General features: G+C 29.8%; 1 protein-coding gene across 1 annotated transcript; it reads left to right on the top strand.

Annotated features, from left to right (window-relative positions):
• The first annotated feature begins 515 nt into the window (after positions 1–515).
• LOC8277743 (vesicle-associated membrane protein 727) lies at positions 516–5,513 on the top strand. Its single transcript, XM_002515713.4, has 6 exons — positions 516–669; positions 1,276–1,542; positions 1,639–1,834; positions 1,914–2,034; positions 4,934–4,996; positions 5,091–5,513. Exons 2-6 carry the CDS (start codon positions 1,353–1,355, stop codon positions 5,232–5,234), a joined length of 714 nt encoding a protein of 237 aa, XP_002515759.1. The 5' UTR covers positions 516–669; positions 1,276–1,352; the 3' UTR covers positions 5,235–5,513.
• Positions 5,514–17,833: the final 12,320 nt, after the last annotated feature.

Below are 17,833 nucleotides of genomic sequence, written 5' to 3'. Positions count from 1 at the left end.
TTTTAAAGTCGTATTTTCTCTTTATTTACTTTTTTTATTAAAAAATAAAAATAAAAAATAAAATGTTGTTGAAATAATATATATTTTAAATAAATTAAAATAATAAGTTAATCATTTATATTTTAATAAAATAATATTTAAAAATATTATTAGACATATTTTAAAAGTTTATTGAAAATGCTTTTAATGAGCTTTTATCTTAATTCAACTAAATCATCTTTTTTAAAAATTAGACAATAAATAGTGGTAGATTAAAATAGTTTGAAATGCAATGATGAATTTTTTTAAAAATACATGTTTAATGACGATTTTAATTGATAAAATAATGACCTTGACCGGATCCAACAAAAACCATCCCTCCGAATACCAAAATCTTAGGTGTTGTAACGTAGGGGAAGCTTAGTGAAAGGGAGAAGGCAAGACTGGTTGGTTGATGGAGTATGAGGCCGTGTTGGACCGTTGCTCTAATAAGTGGTCAACAAACGAAAAAAATAAATAAATAAAAGATTAAAACAAAACAAAATTTTATTTTGGAGCATTAATTTTAATTTTTATTCCTAATAATAAAACAGCCTAAGATTGCATAATCAAAAACCAGCCTAAGCTCCCACCCGCAAGCCCCACGTAGCTTAGAAACAAAGTCTTGTTCTGCCAAGCAGCAACCTTCAGGTTCTCTCTCTCCCTCCTTCCATCTCTTTCTCTCATCGTTCATTTACAAAATCAACACTGCAATTCTAATATATACTTTTTATGTTATCAGTTTAATTAGATCATTAAGAATATTAATAAATAAATAAAATCTCTGTTATATCACTCTAATTTAGGAAATTTCTATTAAAATGTATCTTTAGATGTTTTGTCCATTTTCTAGCACTACAGTCTGTTTCGGTTCCTAGAAAATGTAAATAATCGAGGCAGAATTTGTGTAATCCACCCAATGTAAAATTCAATTAAGCTGTTATGTTCTTTCTTTCTTTTTGGGTATTTTATTCAGAAGACAAACAGAGAATTAGGGTTTTGTTATCTTTAACTTACTAAAAATCGCCACGTGTTTATTGAGAATATGCATTTTGATTTATTAGGTGGATCATCTAGCAGCTGATCTCTGTTTAATTGTATATTAAAATGTGCTTGTTCTTGGGATTTATCTATAATTATAGGGCCATAGGATTCAATTTGCTCACTGCATTTGTTGGCTTTGTCCGATTAGTGGTAGTAAGAAGGTTGGGAATTTGATGTCTTAACTAATTCTTTTGGATTGTAACTTATGGTCAGGTTTGATATCACACCAAGGGACTTGTTCATTTCTAATATTTGTGGGTCTTCATTCTAGTTCAAACTGCAATTGAGAGATGAGTCAGAAAGGTTTGATATATAGCTTTGTGGCAAAGGGTACAGTTGTATTAGCAGAGCACACGCCGTATTCAGGGAATTTCAGTACCATTGCTGTTCAATGTTTACAAAAGCTTCCTTCAAATAGCAGCAAGTATACGTACTCATGTGATGGGCATACATTTAACTTCCTTATCGACAGTGGATTCGGTATTTTACTTCTTCTAGTTGATCATCTGTAGGCAATTGTCCTGGTTTGCTTTCCTAGGAAATTTATGTTTTGAACATTCTTTTCTTGGCATGCAGTTTTTCTTGTTGTTGCAGATGAATCAACAGGAAGAAGTGTGCCTTTTGTTTTTCTTGAGCGAGTGAAGGATGATTTTAAACAGCGTTATGGTGCTGGTATTAATAACGAGGCACACCCACTTGCTGATGACGATGACGATGATGACTTGTTTGCTGACCGATTTAGTATTGCCTACAATCTTGACCGAGACTTTGGGTGTGTATATACTTGGATGTTCAAATTTTATCTTATATCAATGTTGAATTGATTTTAATGTTTTGCTGCCTCTTTATAGGCCAAGGCTTAAGGAACACATGCAATATTGTATGAGCCACCCAGAAGAAATCAGCAAGCTATCAAAACTTAAGGCCCAAATAACTGAGGTCAAGGGAATTATGATGGACAATATTGAAAAGGTATTGTTTCGTTTTCGTAAAGATTGGGTTTGGAAACAATTGACATAGAATGTACCTGCAGTTTTAACTGCTTTGCCATCTTATAGCATGTTTTCACATGAATGGATACTATTCAGAATTTCACCATGGATTCTTTGGCAGAAATTGCTATTCGTCTTTGTGCACTTTTGTACTCTCTACTTTGATCGTGGAGGGATAGAAATGTAAAAGCAAAATTGTTGTAGATGATACTAATAATATATTCATTCAGTCATTTGATTGAATTTGCATCGAGGTATATGTATCCAGATTTTTCATTGGATAAAATGTTATGAATAGTTGTACCTATCAAACGCTCACTGATTTGCACATCAGGAAGTGTATATGTAAAGATTTGTCATCAGATAAAATGCAATAATTTGGTTCACTTATCAAACATTCACCTTGATAGTCAGTGTGATAGAGATTTGAGTGCTTGAATGCTTAATTTAGGCATTGAGTTTGACTTTCGAACTTCTAAGGCTTTAAGAGCTTGTTTAATGCTACTTTATGTCTTAAAACAACATTTTTCCTTTTGTAGGACGCATTTGATGTTAAATGTCTATTACAATCCATTAACTGTGATGTGAAACTATGTTTTAAATGTAATTTTTGTCGTTGGTCCTGGCTGCTATAAACCATATGTTCTTTGATTGTTTGCAGTCCTGACTGTTGTTTCTTTTTTATTTTTGGAAATTTTTTTTTAGTCTATGTGAAATAATCATTAAGTAGATTTATGATTAATATTGCAGATCATTTGATTAATTCGGCTTTTGAGTTGATGTTAACTGTATGAAGCCTTTGAGCTTGATTGGGCCTTTTTTGAGTTGAGCTTAGTTGTATATGGCTCTGCCATGTTTGGAGGAGTATATTTTACTATTGTTAACTTAGCAGCATGATATAGTACTCACGAAACACAAGAAGATGAACATAGTTGAAACAAGAAGGAGAAACTGAGGATCATTGAGCAGAAAATTTTCCGAATTAGCTACTATGTGCAGGCAAAACCTCAACTTTTTGTTTCATGATATATCTTAGATTTTGTGCAATTGCAGAATTGAATTTGATGTTATAGGTGCTAAAAAAGTTGAAACACAATCCTGTTAACAATTATTAGTTCCATTTCTTTTAATAATTGGTTTTATATTTAGTAATGGAGTAACCAACTTTGATTAAGTGACACATGAATATGCTAGAATTATTTGGTTTCTAATATGTCATATGAAAGCCATGAAGTAAACATTAGTAAAACTACTGGCGTATACAATTTAATTTGCCACAAAATCTCTTATACAGGTTAGATTGGTCAACTATTGATTGATGCCTACTGTACCGAGCAGAATCTTAAATGGTTGAAATTTACTGCTGATGTGATTTGTAGTTATTAGTAAATGCAATGTAGTAGAAGGTTATTCATATTAGATGAGTGATGTATGTATAAGATATCCACATATACTACTGATGCTATGTGTAGTTATTAGTAAATGTGATCTAGAAGGTTATTCATAGTCAGGAGTGTTTTTTAGTCATGCATATCGAAGCTGTTTAATAGAGTTGCGTATTTGAAGAGCATTGCACTGTTCAAATGTATATCTTTCTACTTATTCATAACTCACTCGCATAGTCTGATGAGGCACAGGGAAGCATTTCCCTTTGCATGATTTTCTTCACCTGCTATTGTTGTTGTCTTTGTTTACATGCCAAATTCAATGCGTCCAAAGAGGCTGTGAACATTTTGTTTGTAAATCAAGTTGCAAATAATGAAGGTTTCTTTGTTGAAGTAGTTATCTTGTACAAACTGGTAGGTTTCCAGGTGCTGAATTTGAGGGAAATGAGGCAGTTAATATGAGAACGACAAACTAACCAGTGAGATGGCCTACAGGTGAAACTTGAGGTGAGAGTAATGCAGTTGATAGGAGAATAACAAATTGACTGGTGAGATGGCCAAGAGGCAAAACTTGAGGGTGAGTATGTCAGTTGATAAGAGAATAAGAAGTTAAGTACCAATAGTGATGAAGGGCATAAGGGCAACCTGACACTATATAGAGAGGTTATAAAAAATGAGAGTAGTTATTTTGATGCTGTACTTAGATTCAAAGAAATCCTTTTCGCAAGCAGTTTGATCTCCAAGAAAAGTTCCATCAAAGATCCTAGGTGTTTTAATTTTTGTGAGTTCTTGAGAATAGATCAGAAGTTTCTTTTGCATAAGCCAGTGCATGGGTATTATAATATGAAGGGGCTTTTATTAATCGTTAGCAAAAAAATGGTCAATCACATGTTGGGATTCATGAGTGAGCCTTGCCAACAAGCAGTTATTCAAATATAGGTGCCTTTCTACAAATAGTTATAATACAATTGAACTGCTATATTTGGGTCAAGGATTCTGATCTAAATTGCTTAGAATAGGCAATTTCTAGAAATGGATTCTAGGGACAGTGCTATGTTCATTATGATAATTTTCAATATCGCGTGCTTTAATTGTTCGCTTCAACAGGGTGATAGGCAAATGAATATTTCCTTTCTTTTCTTTAAATGCAGTCGGGTTAAAAAGTGGAAAGACATTCAAGATATTCGTATTTATTCTTTGACAGTACTTGTATTCTTATACACTAGGATGTTCAGAAATTTCTTCTTTAGAGAAATCAAAACCTTTTAGGTGATTGATAAATTTAAGTTATGATGAAGATGATTCTTCACTTATTTTTTGTGTTAGTTTTATTTCCCATCACTTAATCAAAGTCTCTCATGATTCAAAGAAAGTTTTCTTTTTTTCTTTTTTTAAAATAAAGTTATGTACAGATTTAAATACTCAATTTCATCAAGCATCCAAATTAAAAAGGTTTTGTTATTGCGGAATGTGGACTAATCCAATAAATTGCAGGTTTTGGATCGTGGAGAGAGGATTGAACTTCTGGTAGATAAAACAGAGAACCTGCAGTTCCAGGTTCATGTTATTCCCCTACTTGATTAGGTCTGAAAACCTTGAGAGGAGCTTATATAACAATACTTGTTCTACATGGACATCTATTTGATTTCAGGCTGATAGCTTCCAGAGGCAAGGAAGACAACTGCGACGTAAGATGTGGCTGCAGAATCTCCAAATGAAGTTGATGATAGGAGGAGCAATCCTTGTCCTGATTGTCATCCTCTGGCTTCTCGTCTGTCGAGGATTCAAATGTTAGTGGTGCCTGCCTTATGGAGAATGTTGTAGCATTTACTTGATATCTTTTTCTTTTCTTTTCTTTCTTTCTGTTTTTAAGTATTATAGTGTACAAAAAGTTTATCTGTTCTTGGATACGGAGAATGATGCTGGAATGAGATTGCATGTTCTATGCCGTAACTACACCTTTGTACTTCCCAGATAGTGGTGTGAATATCAGTCCCTAATGCTGATATATGTTATAAATGTTGATTGCCATGGGGGTATGGAGCTCTAGCCGTCTACTCCTAGCTTATAGTTATACCTGTCTTGACATAGTTGCCTAGTAGGTACTCGTTAATGGTGGATTTATTTAAATTTCAGAGCTGTCCATACATTAACAAGTTCTATGACTTCTAGTAAAGCATTTGAAGCTATTGAGGAATGAATGGATTTTCACAAAATTGTGTAGAATAATTTCTATTTTTGATTGAGCACAAATGACCTCATACATCAATATCGCAGAAGAGAGCCAAATTAATCTTGGCTCTCCTATCCAAGCACCTTCAAACAGAGCGCTCCTTCTGGAGTTGTTTTCAAAACCATCTTTAGGCCTAGCCAATCCATCTGCTTGAAATTTAAAATCCCAATCCTTCCCAATAATAAACAAATTTAGAATAGTATTACTACGAAAAAGACCATTAGGCTTTGGGATTAAAAGTGAAACCTCATTCTTTTGGTTGCATTATTTTTCTGGATTAAGATCATCTCGTGATCAATTTGAATAAATTACTAAATTTTAAAATTTTAAATTTAAATCTTAAATAGAATTTCAATCATCTAATTTTAAATTAAAGGTGGAGATCTCAATATTGCATATCTTATTTAAGTTGAACATAAAATAATCTTAATTCAATTTTTCTAAAATTTCATATAAATGGATGCTTTTTAAAACAATTTACTAAATGCAGTTCATAAAAAATTTGTAAATCATTTTGTTAAATAAAAAGAAATATTTAAACCACCATTTAGACACTCAACTACAGCAATATGTTATTGCCACCCATCAGTACTACTGGTAAAAACAAACTTGGTCACAAAAATGTTTTGAATAAAGTAAACAAGTAAATTATAAAGAGTTTATTGATATAAATAAAATTTTATATTTTATATTTAAATATTTTTAAAATATTTTTTATTATATAATTTATATTCTTTAAAATAAAAAAATCATCTTTATATGCTCTAATCGCATAATTCTTAAGCCATTAATTATTCAAATGCTTGAACTATTATTCTCGGTCGTGCTACAGTAAAATTTCTTTATAGTAATATTCTATATAAAAATAATATCTATATAGTGATAAAAAAGTACGGTCTCCCCAATTTGAGCCAATTATAAATAAGAATAAACTTTATATTATTATAAGTTATACATTTTTTAAGTCATGCTTTAAGAAAATATATCTCTATATAGTAATATTTATATATTTAATTTTAAAAAATGTGTGTTATGCTATGTTTTATCTTATTATAGTATTATTTTATCTCATCAATCTTATTTATATAATATGACAAGATATTTACATATCTTATGTTTCGTTTTTGTCATTTCACCAACAATATTAAGGTTCTGATTGGTTCAATTAATCAATGCAACTGGTAGCTACTGGCTAATAGTTGGTAGCTGATGGCTGATAGCTAGTAGATGATGGCTGATAAATTAAACCGTATGGTAAAATTTTATTAGCGATTGCTATTTGTACACTAAATGACCATTGAATGTATAATTTATCATTAAATAATATTTTCTTGTATTATATTATATCTGATTACTTTATCATTAAATAATATTTTATTGTATTATATTATATTATATCTAATGATATAAATTAATAAAAATAATTTATAATAATTAAAAATATTATAATTAATTTTTTTTAGCTCAATTGTATTTATTACTAAAATTATTTATAAAAGTTATTGTAAAAGTAGAAATTTAAATTTAAATTCTAGTAATTAAAATTTTTAATTTCAAATATCATAATTATAAATATTATAATTATTTAACTATTAAGAATTAACTCAAAATAATAATTATTTATTATAAAGTATGAAAATTTAATTATAGGAAATCAATTTAAAGTAAGTTATTGTAAATAAGTTTTAATAAGGACAATAGTATCCAAATAAATAAGAAATCAAATCAGCTATCAACTGATAAAAAAAGCTTTAAAATAGAGTTGATACAATCAATAATTAATTGGAACTAAATGAGTTATTAGCTGTTGTTTCTTAAGTTTTTACCAAATACTTTAATATAACTGTTCAGTGAGAAATAATTATTAGCTGCATCAGACCTCTAAACCAAACACCTTCTAAATATGAAGTTTTAAAAAAAAAATTAATACTTAAAAACTCTATTAAATTATAACCTCCTCATAGTTATAAATTTTATTTGGTCCTAAGTCTATGAGTATAGAGTTGCAGAGTTTATCCATGATTTACATGCACCAAAGCAATTAGGCGGCAACCAAAAATTTCAAGTTCTTTGATTTGCATCTTTATAATGCTAAAGATTTTTTGTTTTCGAATTAAAAAAAATATAATGATATACATGAAAGTAATTTAATCAATCATGTAATATATATATATATATAAAATTTAATCATAATTTATATTTTAAAATTTAATTTATTAATTTCATTAATTATTATAACTTATAATTATTGACATATGGTCATTAGTCATTATAATTGGATGACTAGTGGCAAGAATTTTGATATGCGCTACCCGCACACGGCAAAATGCATCGATCGTATCAAGTAATATAATGATAAATAAGAGTAACATTTCACTGAGGACCTAATTGTGAGTACTATCTTCAATCATATACTAATGTTTAGCAAACAAAATGTTGTTTGAGTATAGTAATTATTTAAAAATAAAACAATCTTGAAAATAAAGATTAAACAATTGGTAAATTTATCAAGGATAAAATCTATTTAGATAGTGAATCCCTCTAATAAGTTAAGTATTTCATGAAACAAATAGTAATTAATTCAAATCAAGAGTTGAATTGACATTCCATAAAATTAGGTTTAAACCTTTTTTAAGTGATTAAACCCCCACTTCCTAACTCACTCACTTAGGTCATACAATAAGATTAAGGATCTATTGAACCAAAGGATCTTGTAGATCTATCTCTAGTATCCTAATCAATTCTTAATCCCTAAGATGTGATTAATTCATAAAAAGTTATCTCTAATCAATTTATGAAAATAAATTCCAATCAATACGTCGACTTATCAATTGAAATAGATAATTAAGCAACCAAAGGGACAAAAAAACTCATAGAAAAGATTAATTGCATTAACTTTGAATAAATTCATACAAAATAAATTAGGACTCATCAAAATCAAAATAGCAAGAAAATTAGTTCCTAGATATTACAATAAAAAAATAAAGATTAGGGAAAAAAGATCTTAAACTAGTCATGGAAGAGTGGGGATAAAAATCTTCCATCATGAATCTTCAATCTTAAAAAAGAAGGAAATGATGTTCTTCCTCGAAAAATAACCAATTAAAATCCTAAGAAAAAAAGAAAAATGAAGTTTCTAAGTGTTTCCCTCTCTAGAAATGAAAATATGATGGGGCTCTCCAAAGAAAATCTAAAAGTTCCTTTAAATAATGTGTTGTTAGGATCCACACGGGTATAACACAGCCGTGTGGCATCCTTAGCTAAAATTCATTCTTGAGAATATCCTCTAGCCACATGGAAAGGGCACATGGGGATGTCCTCTTCCCATGTCATGTCTTAGACAATCTGCCGTTTTTTTATCCACGGAAAAGCTACATGGGCATGTGCCTTTCGTGTCTTGTACTCCTTCATTTTGCCAATTTTTACACTTCACATGGGAAGGTTCTTTCCATGTTGTGCTCGTGTGACAATCTATTGTTTTATGATCCAGTGCTCCTCGACTGATTTTTCTTGTATTTTTGAAGCCAAAACTTTCTCTTGTCATGCAAGCTTGCCAAATACATAAAAACGGCTGAAAATAAATTCTAACAAACAAATGAAACTCAATTTGAGGTAACATCAAGGTAAAACAAGACTCAAAAGTAAGTGTTTCTAGCACTTATCAAATTCTCCCACACTTGAGCAATTTCTTGTCCTCAAGCAAATTGAATAAAATAAAATAAATAAATGACAAACTCTCTCTTTAAGAAATAGATATCAAATAATATCAAGGCTAATCATTCATATCATCACAATCTAGAATCGTTAGCCAATAATCGATCCTTAAATAAAATAATAGGAAGCAATGAATAAAACCTTGACATCTAAAGTGAAGGAGAATGAGCATTCCTTCCAAATAACTCAAAATTTTGAAGAAAATAAAGATAAAATTTTTTTCCCTAAGCACAAAATAAATTCTCATGAAGTGTAATTGCTTATGTCTTTTTTTTTAGAGATCTATGTATATTCGAAATCGTTATTCTAGCACTTAACTAAAATCACAAATTCAAATAACTACTCATATTCTTGGATTTTTTTCAATTTATTTCTTTTCATTTTGAGCCCTTTTGAGAATAGCGGAATAGAGCGAAAAACTCTTAGCATTATATTTTTTTGACATCTCTAAAGAATAAGAGAGTACAAAGGGGTATTGGACGTATCTATTCAACAAAATTAAGAAAAATTTGAAAAATTAATGCATATAAACATAACTAAAGTTTTAAGATATAAAAAAATAATGCAACACTATGAATCAAAAACCCTAACATGGATACCAAGTTCAATTTACAACTCAATGCCAAATCATGAAGTGTAATTGCTTATGTCTCTTTTTTTTAGAGATCTATGTATATTCGAAATCGTTATTCTAACACTTAACTAAAATCACAAATTCAAATAACTACTCATATTCTTAGATTTTTTTCAATTTATTTCTTTTTATTTTGAGCCCTTTTAAGAATAGCGGAATAGAGCGAAAAACTCTTAGCATTGTATTTTTTTGCATTCATTTTTTTGACGTCTCAAAAGAATAAGAGAGTACAAAGGGGTATTGGACGTATCTATTCAACAAAATTAAGAAAAATTTGAAAAATTAATGCATATAAACATAACTAAAGTTTTAAGATATAAAAAAATAATGCAACACTATGAATCAAAAACCCTAACATGGATACCAAGTTCAATTGACAACTTAATGCCAAATCAACTAAATCGCAATTCAATAAACAACAAACCAAATTCATTATTTTGAACCTATAAATTTGAGAGAGAGAAAATCATAACAAATAATTAATTAAACTCAATAAGCTTATAGGATATCAATCACAAATAGGCAAAAGACAATAAAAACTCATCCCTAACACTTATTGCACATTGTTCTCAATGTGTTTATGAAAATTGGATAAATAATAGGAAAGGAATTGCTTCCCTGGTTTGAAGTAGATCTCAGAATTTTAAGTCTAAAACTTTGAGGTGCCTATTCTACTAACACATACTAAGCACAATGACAAGCATAAAGATAATAGGAGAGCATAATAACATACTAAAGTTGGGAACCAAAATTACTTCGAAACAAAACAAAAGACTTTGAACAAGTAAATGAAGTTGTGCAAAATTTAAAATTTTTCTAATGCAAAACACAATCAAAACCAAAACAAAAAACTAAAACAAAATAAAGCAATTAAATTGTTTAAGATATGTAATGAATAAAAGTAAATTTGGCATTTACCTCGTCATCCATCATCATCATCATTGTTGTCGTCGTCATCCTCTTCATTACTATCTTCAGAATCAATTTCATGATCCGCTCCATCATCTGGCTCCACTTGATGAGGCTGATAAAAACTCGCTAGAGATCGTGGTGAGGCATATCCTTACGACCGCCAGTAGTGCACCATTGATTTTAGAGCCAAACCATGTTTATTTGTTGATAACACATCATCTCCTGTTGATTATGAAGCATCCCCAGTATTTAGACTTAATTATTGAGCAACTTATTGTTTTGGCATTGAAGCCCATGCAATTGCATTTCCATTATGCAAATTTAGCTTCAAAGACACTATCATCATCCAATAGAAAGTCAAACCTTCCTTTTTTTATCCATCTTAATCAACTAAGCCTTATAGTTTCTTAAACTAGCATAATGATCAAACATTGACCCTCTCAACATTTTAGGTGCAATCCATTTGGCTTTATAAAGTTTCCACTTTGACAGTTGAACAACATACTTGTTAAGAAAATCATCTTCCAAGTTTTGAATTGTCCAATTTGGATTTCTTCTAAATTTATTACGAGACTCCTTTGCAATCCAAGTTGAATAGCTTGTTTACTCTTCATTTCTTTATGACACATATGATCACCATGATATGTCTTGATTGCAAAAGAGTAACATACTCCCACACAATCACCATCTGCAGCCTATAACATACTTAGCTTGTTGGAGATTGATATTAAAATATAAGAAAAGGCACAACGAAAGCAAAACAATTTTTTCTCAATTTCCACCAAGGACCTCATGAATGTAAAGTAGTCATAACACACAAAATAGATAAAAGATGGAGAAGGCTTACAAAGGGAGTTTTTGACCAATCTAAGGAGTTTTTCTTACTTTGTTGATTTTTGATTCTTCAAGGATGAATGATGCACTTTAAAGCTATTGAACTGTCCAACCTTTTTTGGTGATTCACACAAAATTTTAAGTAAAGATCTCTTAAACAACTTTTAAGAGATTGAGAAGAGATGTAGGAGATTGAATGCTAGTTCCAAGTTAGGGGGATGAATCAATTAATCTTATTGATTGATTCACCTAGGGTATTCTTCTCTAAGAAAATGTGTATCTCATCAAAGACATCAATCCTTGCTGTCCTATTCATCTCTTTCTATATATATCTATATATGCCTTTTAATCAAAGTCCTTAAAGTTTTAGGATTACTATAAAACTCTAGCTTACATTAAGTTGGACTTTTATTTTTCTAATTGGATTTTGATTAATTAAGATATAATCCATGGATAATAAACCCATCATAGAAGACCAATTAGCTCTTAATTAATTAACCTTTAATTAGGCCCAATATATATGAACTTAAATCCAATATGATATATAAATCAACACAGATCATTTGACAACTCCTTGTCTTTAGAGCATACTCTAACATAGCTTCCAACCGGATCTTATTACTTTTTAAAACTTGTATGTTTCGCCATTTAATATTGCTTGTCTCTGTACAACTACTTTGCACTTGATCATAAGTAACCTTTCTTTTCCTGCTTGGTCCTTCATTATTTTCATCTTCATCAATTATTAAGTTTGAGTTCATATCATTTTCAGAGTCTTCATACTTTGATTTCATTTCCTTATCATAATCTACATATATAAGTATTATCATTATTCCTCACATCAATTTTCTTTGCCATAAAATCATTCAAAATGTTCACCCTGTCTACGTGATCATCTACATGCACATATTTCTTAAACTTTGCCTTAGTATGCCTAACTTCAATATACTCATCATCATTTGAAGCTAGGTCATGATTTACTTTGCCTAGCTTCCAAATCAAGATGCCTAACCCTATCTACATTAATATCATGCTTGGGCATTCTCTTACCTCCAATATACCTTTTCTCATTGCCAATAGACATTAATCTTCCACCATGGTAGAAGTAAATGGAGAAATTCTTACTCTAAGTTCAACATTTAGAATATCATTCTTAAGAAACCCCATTTATATTATCTCTTAACTAACTACATATAGCAATAAATCAAAAAGTAATTTATTATTTTAAGCCAAAAACCATTTGTTAACCCTAAACTAGAAATATAACATGTCAATTTGTTTAGTTCTCATTTATAAATGCTAAGAACATATAAAATTGAAGAAAACCAAAAATACGTGGGACCATTATAATAAAAAAAAAAACTGAAAAGAGGGCCTTACATGTTCACTGTTGTCGCAACAAAAGGAAGAAATTAGGATTTTGGATTTCAATTCTTTTGGAGACTTTCAAAAATGTTAATCTCAGCCACTGTATAAACACTATAATAAGACATCTGTGCATAACAATGTCACCAATGTGTTTTTTCTTTCCTATTCTTTAGCTTAGAAAATAGAGTTTTAGAGTTATAGGAAAGAGTTATTGATTTAGGGTTAGGTATTGATAAATTCAAGGATTATTTAGGGAAAAATTTAGGATTATTAATATTAATTTGAATTTGGAGGTCCTAACTATAAAACTATATGTTTTGATGTGTAGGTTTGATGTGTTTAATGAAGTTGACAGCATGGCTTATAATTATATGCCTTCTCTATCACGTTGGTACAATAACATCGAAGAATAGTGGTTAACCATTTAAATTGCAAAATTTAGTGGATTTTTCAAAATCGAAAGCTTATTAAATAGAGATTATCTTTTGAGGATGTTGAGAATGCCAACAGGACTAAAATTACAAACTTCTCAAAGATCAACTTGGCCATATGACTAATTTTGAAAGACATGCTTGAAAATAGTATTCTAAAGAAAATGAAGAGCATAAGTTAATATAGGAGTATAATAATCAAATGCATTTAGATTTTGATATCTCTATATGAGCCAAAGACAATAACCATACTGACACGCTAAAGAACAATAATTTGAGAGCTGAAAGTCAGAGGCATAGCATGAGATATTAAAGCTTATAGATCTCAATTTCGGTAAAGAGAGACTCTAAAAAGATGCTCAATTAAACTCGAAATAGCATTAGTAAAAGAACAGTCAAGGAAAATATATTGTGTTTAAGACTCCTTAAATAAAGACAATAAATGGACGACATACAAGTACATTTGCTGCATAAAAATCCTCTCTTGCCTATATCATGAAGATCCTGCCAACAATACATAACTCGTGATGAAGGAATGTATTTCTAGCAAATTCATGAACTCTAGTGATGACATTTAAGCTAGCTCATTTAGGACTAAAAACTAGACCATTAACATTTGTCCAAGCTAAAATAATCATCCTTCTCCATAAATATAAAAATGCATGAAAATTTAGGGCCAAGTTTACTTATAGAGAGTTTTTTCCATTTTCATTTTCTGATTTTTAAGGAAAATGAAGACTTTTCATCTTTTTCATTTTCATATAAAAATTATAAAATTTGTAAAATATGCTTACTTTATAGAAAATTATTTTATTTTCTATTTATTTCAAGTATAAAGGTAGACTTAGAATAAATGAAGTGAAGACCCTTTGTTTTCATTTGAAAACAAATGACTTCTTATATAAAGAGAAACATATAAAACAAATTAAATTTATTTTCAAATTTTTTTCAAAGTTTAGTTATAATTTTGAAAATATAAAAATATTATTCTTTATTTTCATTTCAGAAAAAATACCATAAATAAACATAAAGTTCTATTTTCTATTTTTATTTGAAAAGTTCTTTAGAAAACTAACATAAATAGGCCCTTAATGACTCAAAAGATGGATAAAAAATCCAAAATAAATTAGGTTTATGTGATTCACGATTACTGTAAGAGTAACAACAAGGCCTTGCCATGTGGAATTATGAGATGATAAAAAACCGCTAGAAGAATCCATTGAGAGCTCTAGAATTCTTTGTCATTATCTTGACCGAGTATCCACCAAGTATCAAGTTGAAGCAAATAACAACTGGTCTTTAAAGAGCACGAAACTGGAGAATAAAAATATGCAATCTTCAGATAGCCTCAAGAATCCATAAAATCATATCAAAGAACCATGAAAACTACTGAGTTGGAGGCTAAGATATTCCACACTTGCTTATGTAATAATGCAATGATGAAGAGTCTATGCCACTCTGTTTTATAAGGAAGACAATAAAATTTCTAAGGCATTAAAACCAATTTTCTATTAACTGTTGATCCCATCCATATGAAGTTTCTGATCCTTCATTCCATATAGATATGCAGACTTTAAGGCCATTTATATACAATGAATGAATGAACAAAAGAGCCCATTAACTCTAATTTTAATCAACTTGACTTGCCCAACCATAGGGAAATTATTATCTTTCCATGTGGGGATCATTATTTGGTATCACATGACACTAGTATCATAAAAATTTTCTTTTAATAAAAGTAAAGTTGTTAATTTTTTTTAAATCTTGTATAAATATTAAGAAAAACTAAATGCCAAAGAACTATAGTCATGAAAGACCACCTTATAAATTCAAATATTTTACCTATATTAATCTTAACTACCATGTCTCATATGCAACTTCTTTTATTAAGAATGTTATCTTTATGAAGCTAAAGATATGCAATTAGAAATACTTTGCTACTAAATTGTCGAGAACAATTGGCCAATATTGGTTAATCGTATTTGCTTCATGAGTATTCAGAATCCAAACCATGATATTCAAATTGAAAATATGAAGCATCTTGATGAAATTAAAAAACAAAATTCTAATGCAGGTATAAAAAATCATCCTTTATAATATCCCAATAAGTGGTGTAAAAGAGATTGTATAAGCAATCGAACCTGCAAGCACTATAAGGATTTATCGTAAAATTTGTGACTTTAGTTTCATCCTTAGAGAGGCAACAAGCAATACTTCAATTTACTTATATCGACACTAAAGAAAGAATGACGTTAACTACCCAATTTGAAGCTAGAGTAATGGAATTCTTAGGAAAAAAATGATCCACATAATAATAAAATGCATGGCCTTCAACATAGATAGACAGTTAGTTGCTCACTAGATCTCTTGAAGAGTGTTCATGAACTTCCCTAAGCAAATATAGCCATAGCTACTTCACAGCACCAACAAACTCCTCACCTAAATCAAATGTCATATTTAGGAAATTTAAATAATTATCGATGTCACAAGTGCTACAAAATATATGGTATCAGGAACTATACACCTACAAATGTAGGAGACATTGTCAATGTCCCAATGGCAATAGCAATTTTTAAAAGTTCTTTATTTTGCCATAAGCCAATCACACTTTCCATAACTCACCATTTAGTGGCTCTTTTCCTGGTTATGCTACCAATAACATTTCTTCTCCTTAGTATCTGAATATAGGTGCCATCAATGGTCAAGGTATGAAAATTTCACACATCGACTCATCTTTTCTTAATTCTCTATATAAAAGGTTACATTTAAGACATTTTTTTGCATGTCTTAAATTTAACCGAACCATAATCTTCATTCACAAGTTCATTAATAATAATAATAATAATTTCGTTGAATTTCATCCTAATTATTTTCTTGTTAAAGATCAAGAACTAAGAACATCCTACTATAAGGACTGAGTAAGGATTGGAGTTTACACAATTGATTCGCTTCCTTCAGCATTACAAATTGAAGTTCCTTCACTTAAAGAGTGGCATGCCAATCTTGTGCTTCCTCAAAGGAAGGTTGTTTCCAAAATAATTTGAGATTTTCAATTACCTGATTGTTAATATGAAAGTATTTTTCTTAATATGCTTCTTGCTGTTTGGGTAGATGAACAAAGTTTCCATTCGCTAGTGTCACTCATAAGAGTCAAGCTCATTTTGAAATTATTTATTCTAAGTATGGGGTCCAACATTTATAATGTCTTCCAATGGCTTTCATTATTTAGCTATCTTTGTGGATGTGTTTAGTCATTTCTGTTGATCATTTTGTCCTAAAAAAGAGTGACTTATATTAAATTTTTCTAATAATTTAATACCTTTATTTAAAAACAATATCAGACAAAAATAAAAGCCTTACTTAGTGATTTGGGGTGGTGAATACCGTTAGCTCAATAATTTTCTTAATTCTCAAGGTATTATGCATCACATTGCTTGTCCTCACCCACATGAACAAAATGGCATTATTGAATAAAAAATATGTCATATTGTTGATATAGGAATTACCTTTTTAGCTCATTCTAAAGTATCTCTAAAATTCTTGTTGCATTTGATTATGTTGTGTCTCTAATTAATTAAATGCCTAGTCTTATCCTAAATAATCAATTACCATATCTTAAATCTTTTGGCAAGCAACCGAACTATGGGGATTTTAAAATCTTGTTTATTGTGTCTATCCACTTCTTTGACCATATAACCAAAATATATGTTGATATAGGAATTACCTTTTTAGCTCATTCTAAAGTATCTCTAAAATTCTTGTTGCATTTGATTATGTTGTGTCTCTAATTAATTAAATGCCTAGTCTTATCCTAAATAATCAATTACCATATCTTAAATCTTTTGGCAAGCAACCGAACTATGGGGATTTTAAAATCTTGTTTATTGTGTTTATCCACTTCTTTGACCATATAACCAAAATATATTTAATTTTTGTTCCAAACAATATATTAATCTAGGTCTAGCTAGTAATTATTTTGGTTGCAATTACCTTAACCTTGAGTCTAGTTGTTAGAGTATGCACTAAAGATATGGAGTTGTTAGTTGTTCTATGTTAACTTATACATCATAATTAACAACATATAATTATAATAAAGGCATCGTTTGACTCTTAATAGTATGAGTAGTCATGGTATTATCAAGAATTAATCCAGACTGTTATCGATGAACACTATAGAATGTAAGAGAAATTATAAAGCGAGTTTATAATGATGAGATTCTCATTATATATGTTCTTAAACTTTGTTCACAGTCGATGTTTAATCAGAA

Source organism: Ricinus communis, chromosome 6 (genome assembly GCF_019578655.1).
Source record: "Ricinus communis isolate WT05 ecotype wild-type chromosome 6, ASM1957865v1, whole genome shotgun sequence".
NCBI lineage: Eukaryota > Viridiplantae > Streptophyta > Magnoliopsida > Malpighiales > Euphorbiaceae > Ricinus > Ricinus communis.
This window is presented reverse-complemented; position numbering and strand designations above follow the sequence as displayed.

Coding starts and splice junctions, on each gene's coding strand:
- LOC8277743 (XM_002515713.4), top strand. CDS start 1,353: ATGAGTCAGAAAGGTTTGATATATAGCTTTGTGGCAAAGGGTACAGTT. Junction 1,543..1,638: donor CCTTATCGACAGTGGATTCG/GTATTTTACTTC, acceptor CTTGGCATGCAG/TTTTTCTTGTTGTTGCAGAT. Junction 2,035..4,933: donor TGATGGACAATATTGAAAAG/GTATTGTTTCGT, acceptor AATAAATTGCAG/GTTTTGGATCGTGGAGAGAG.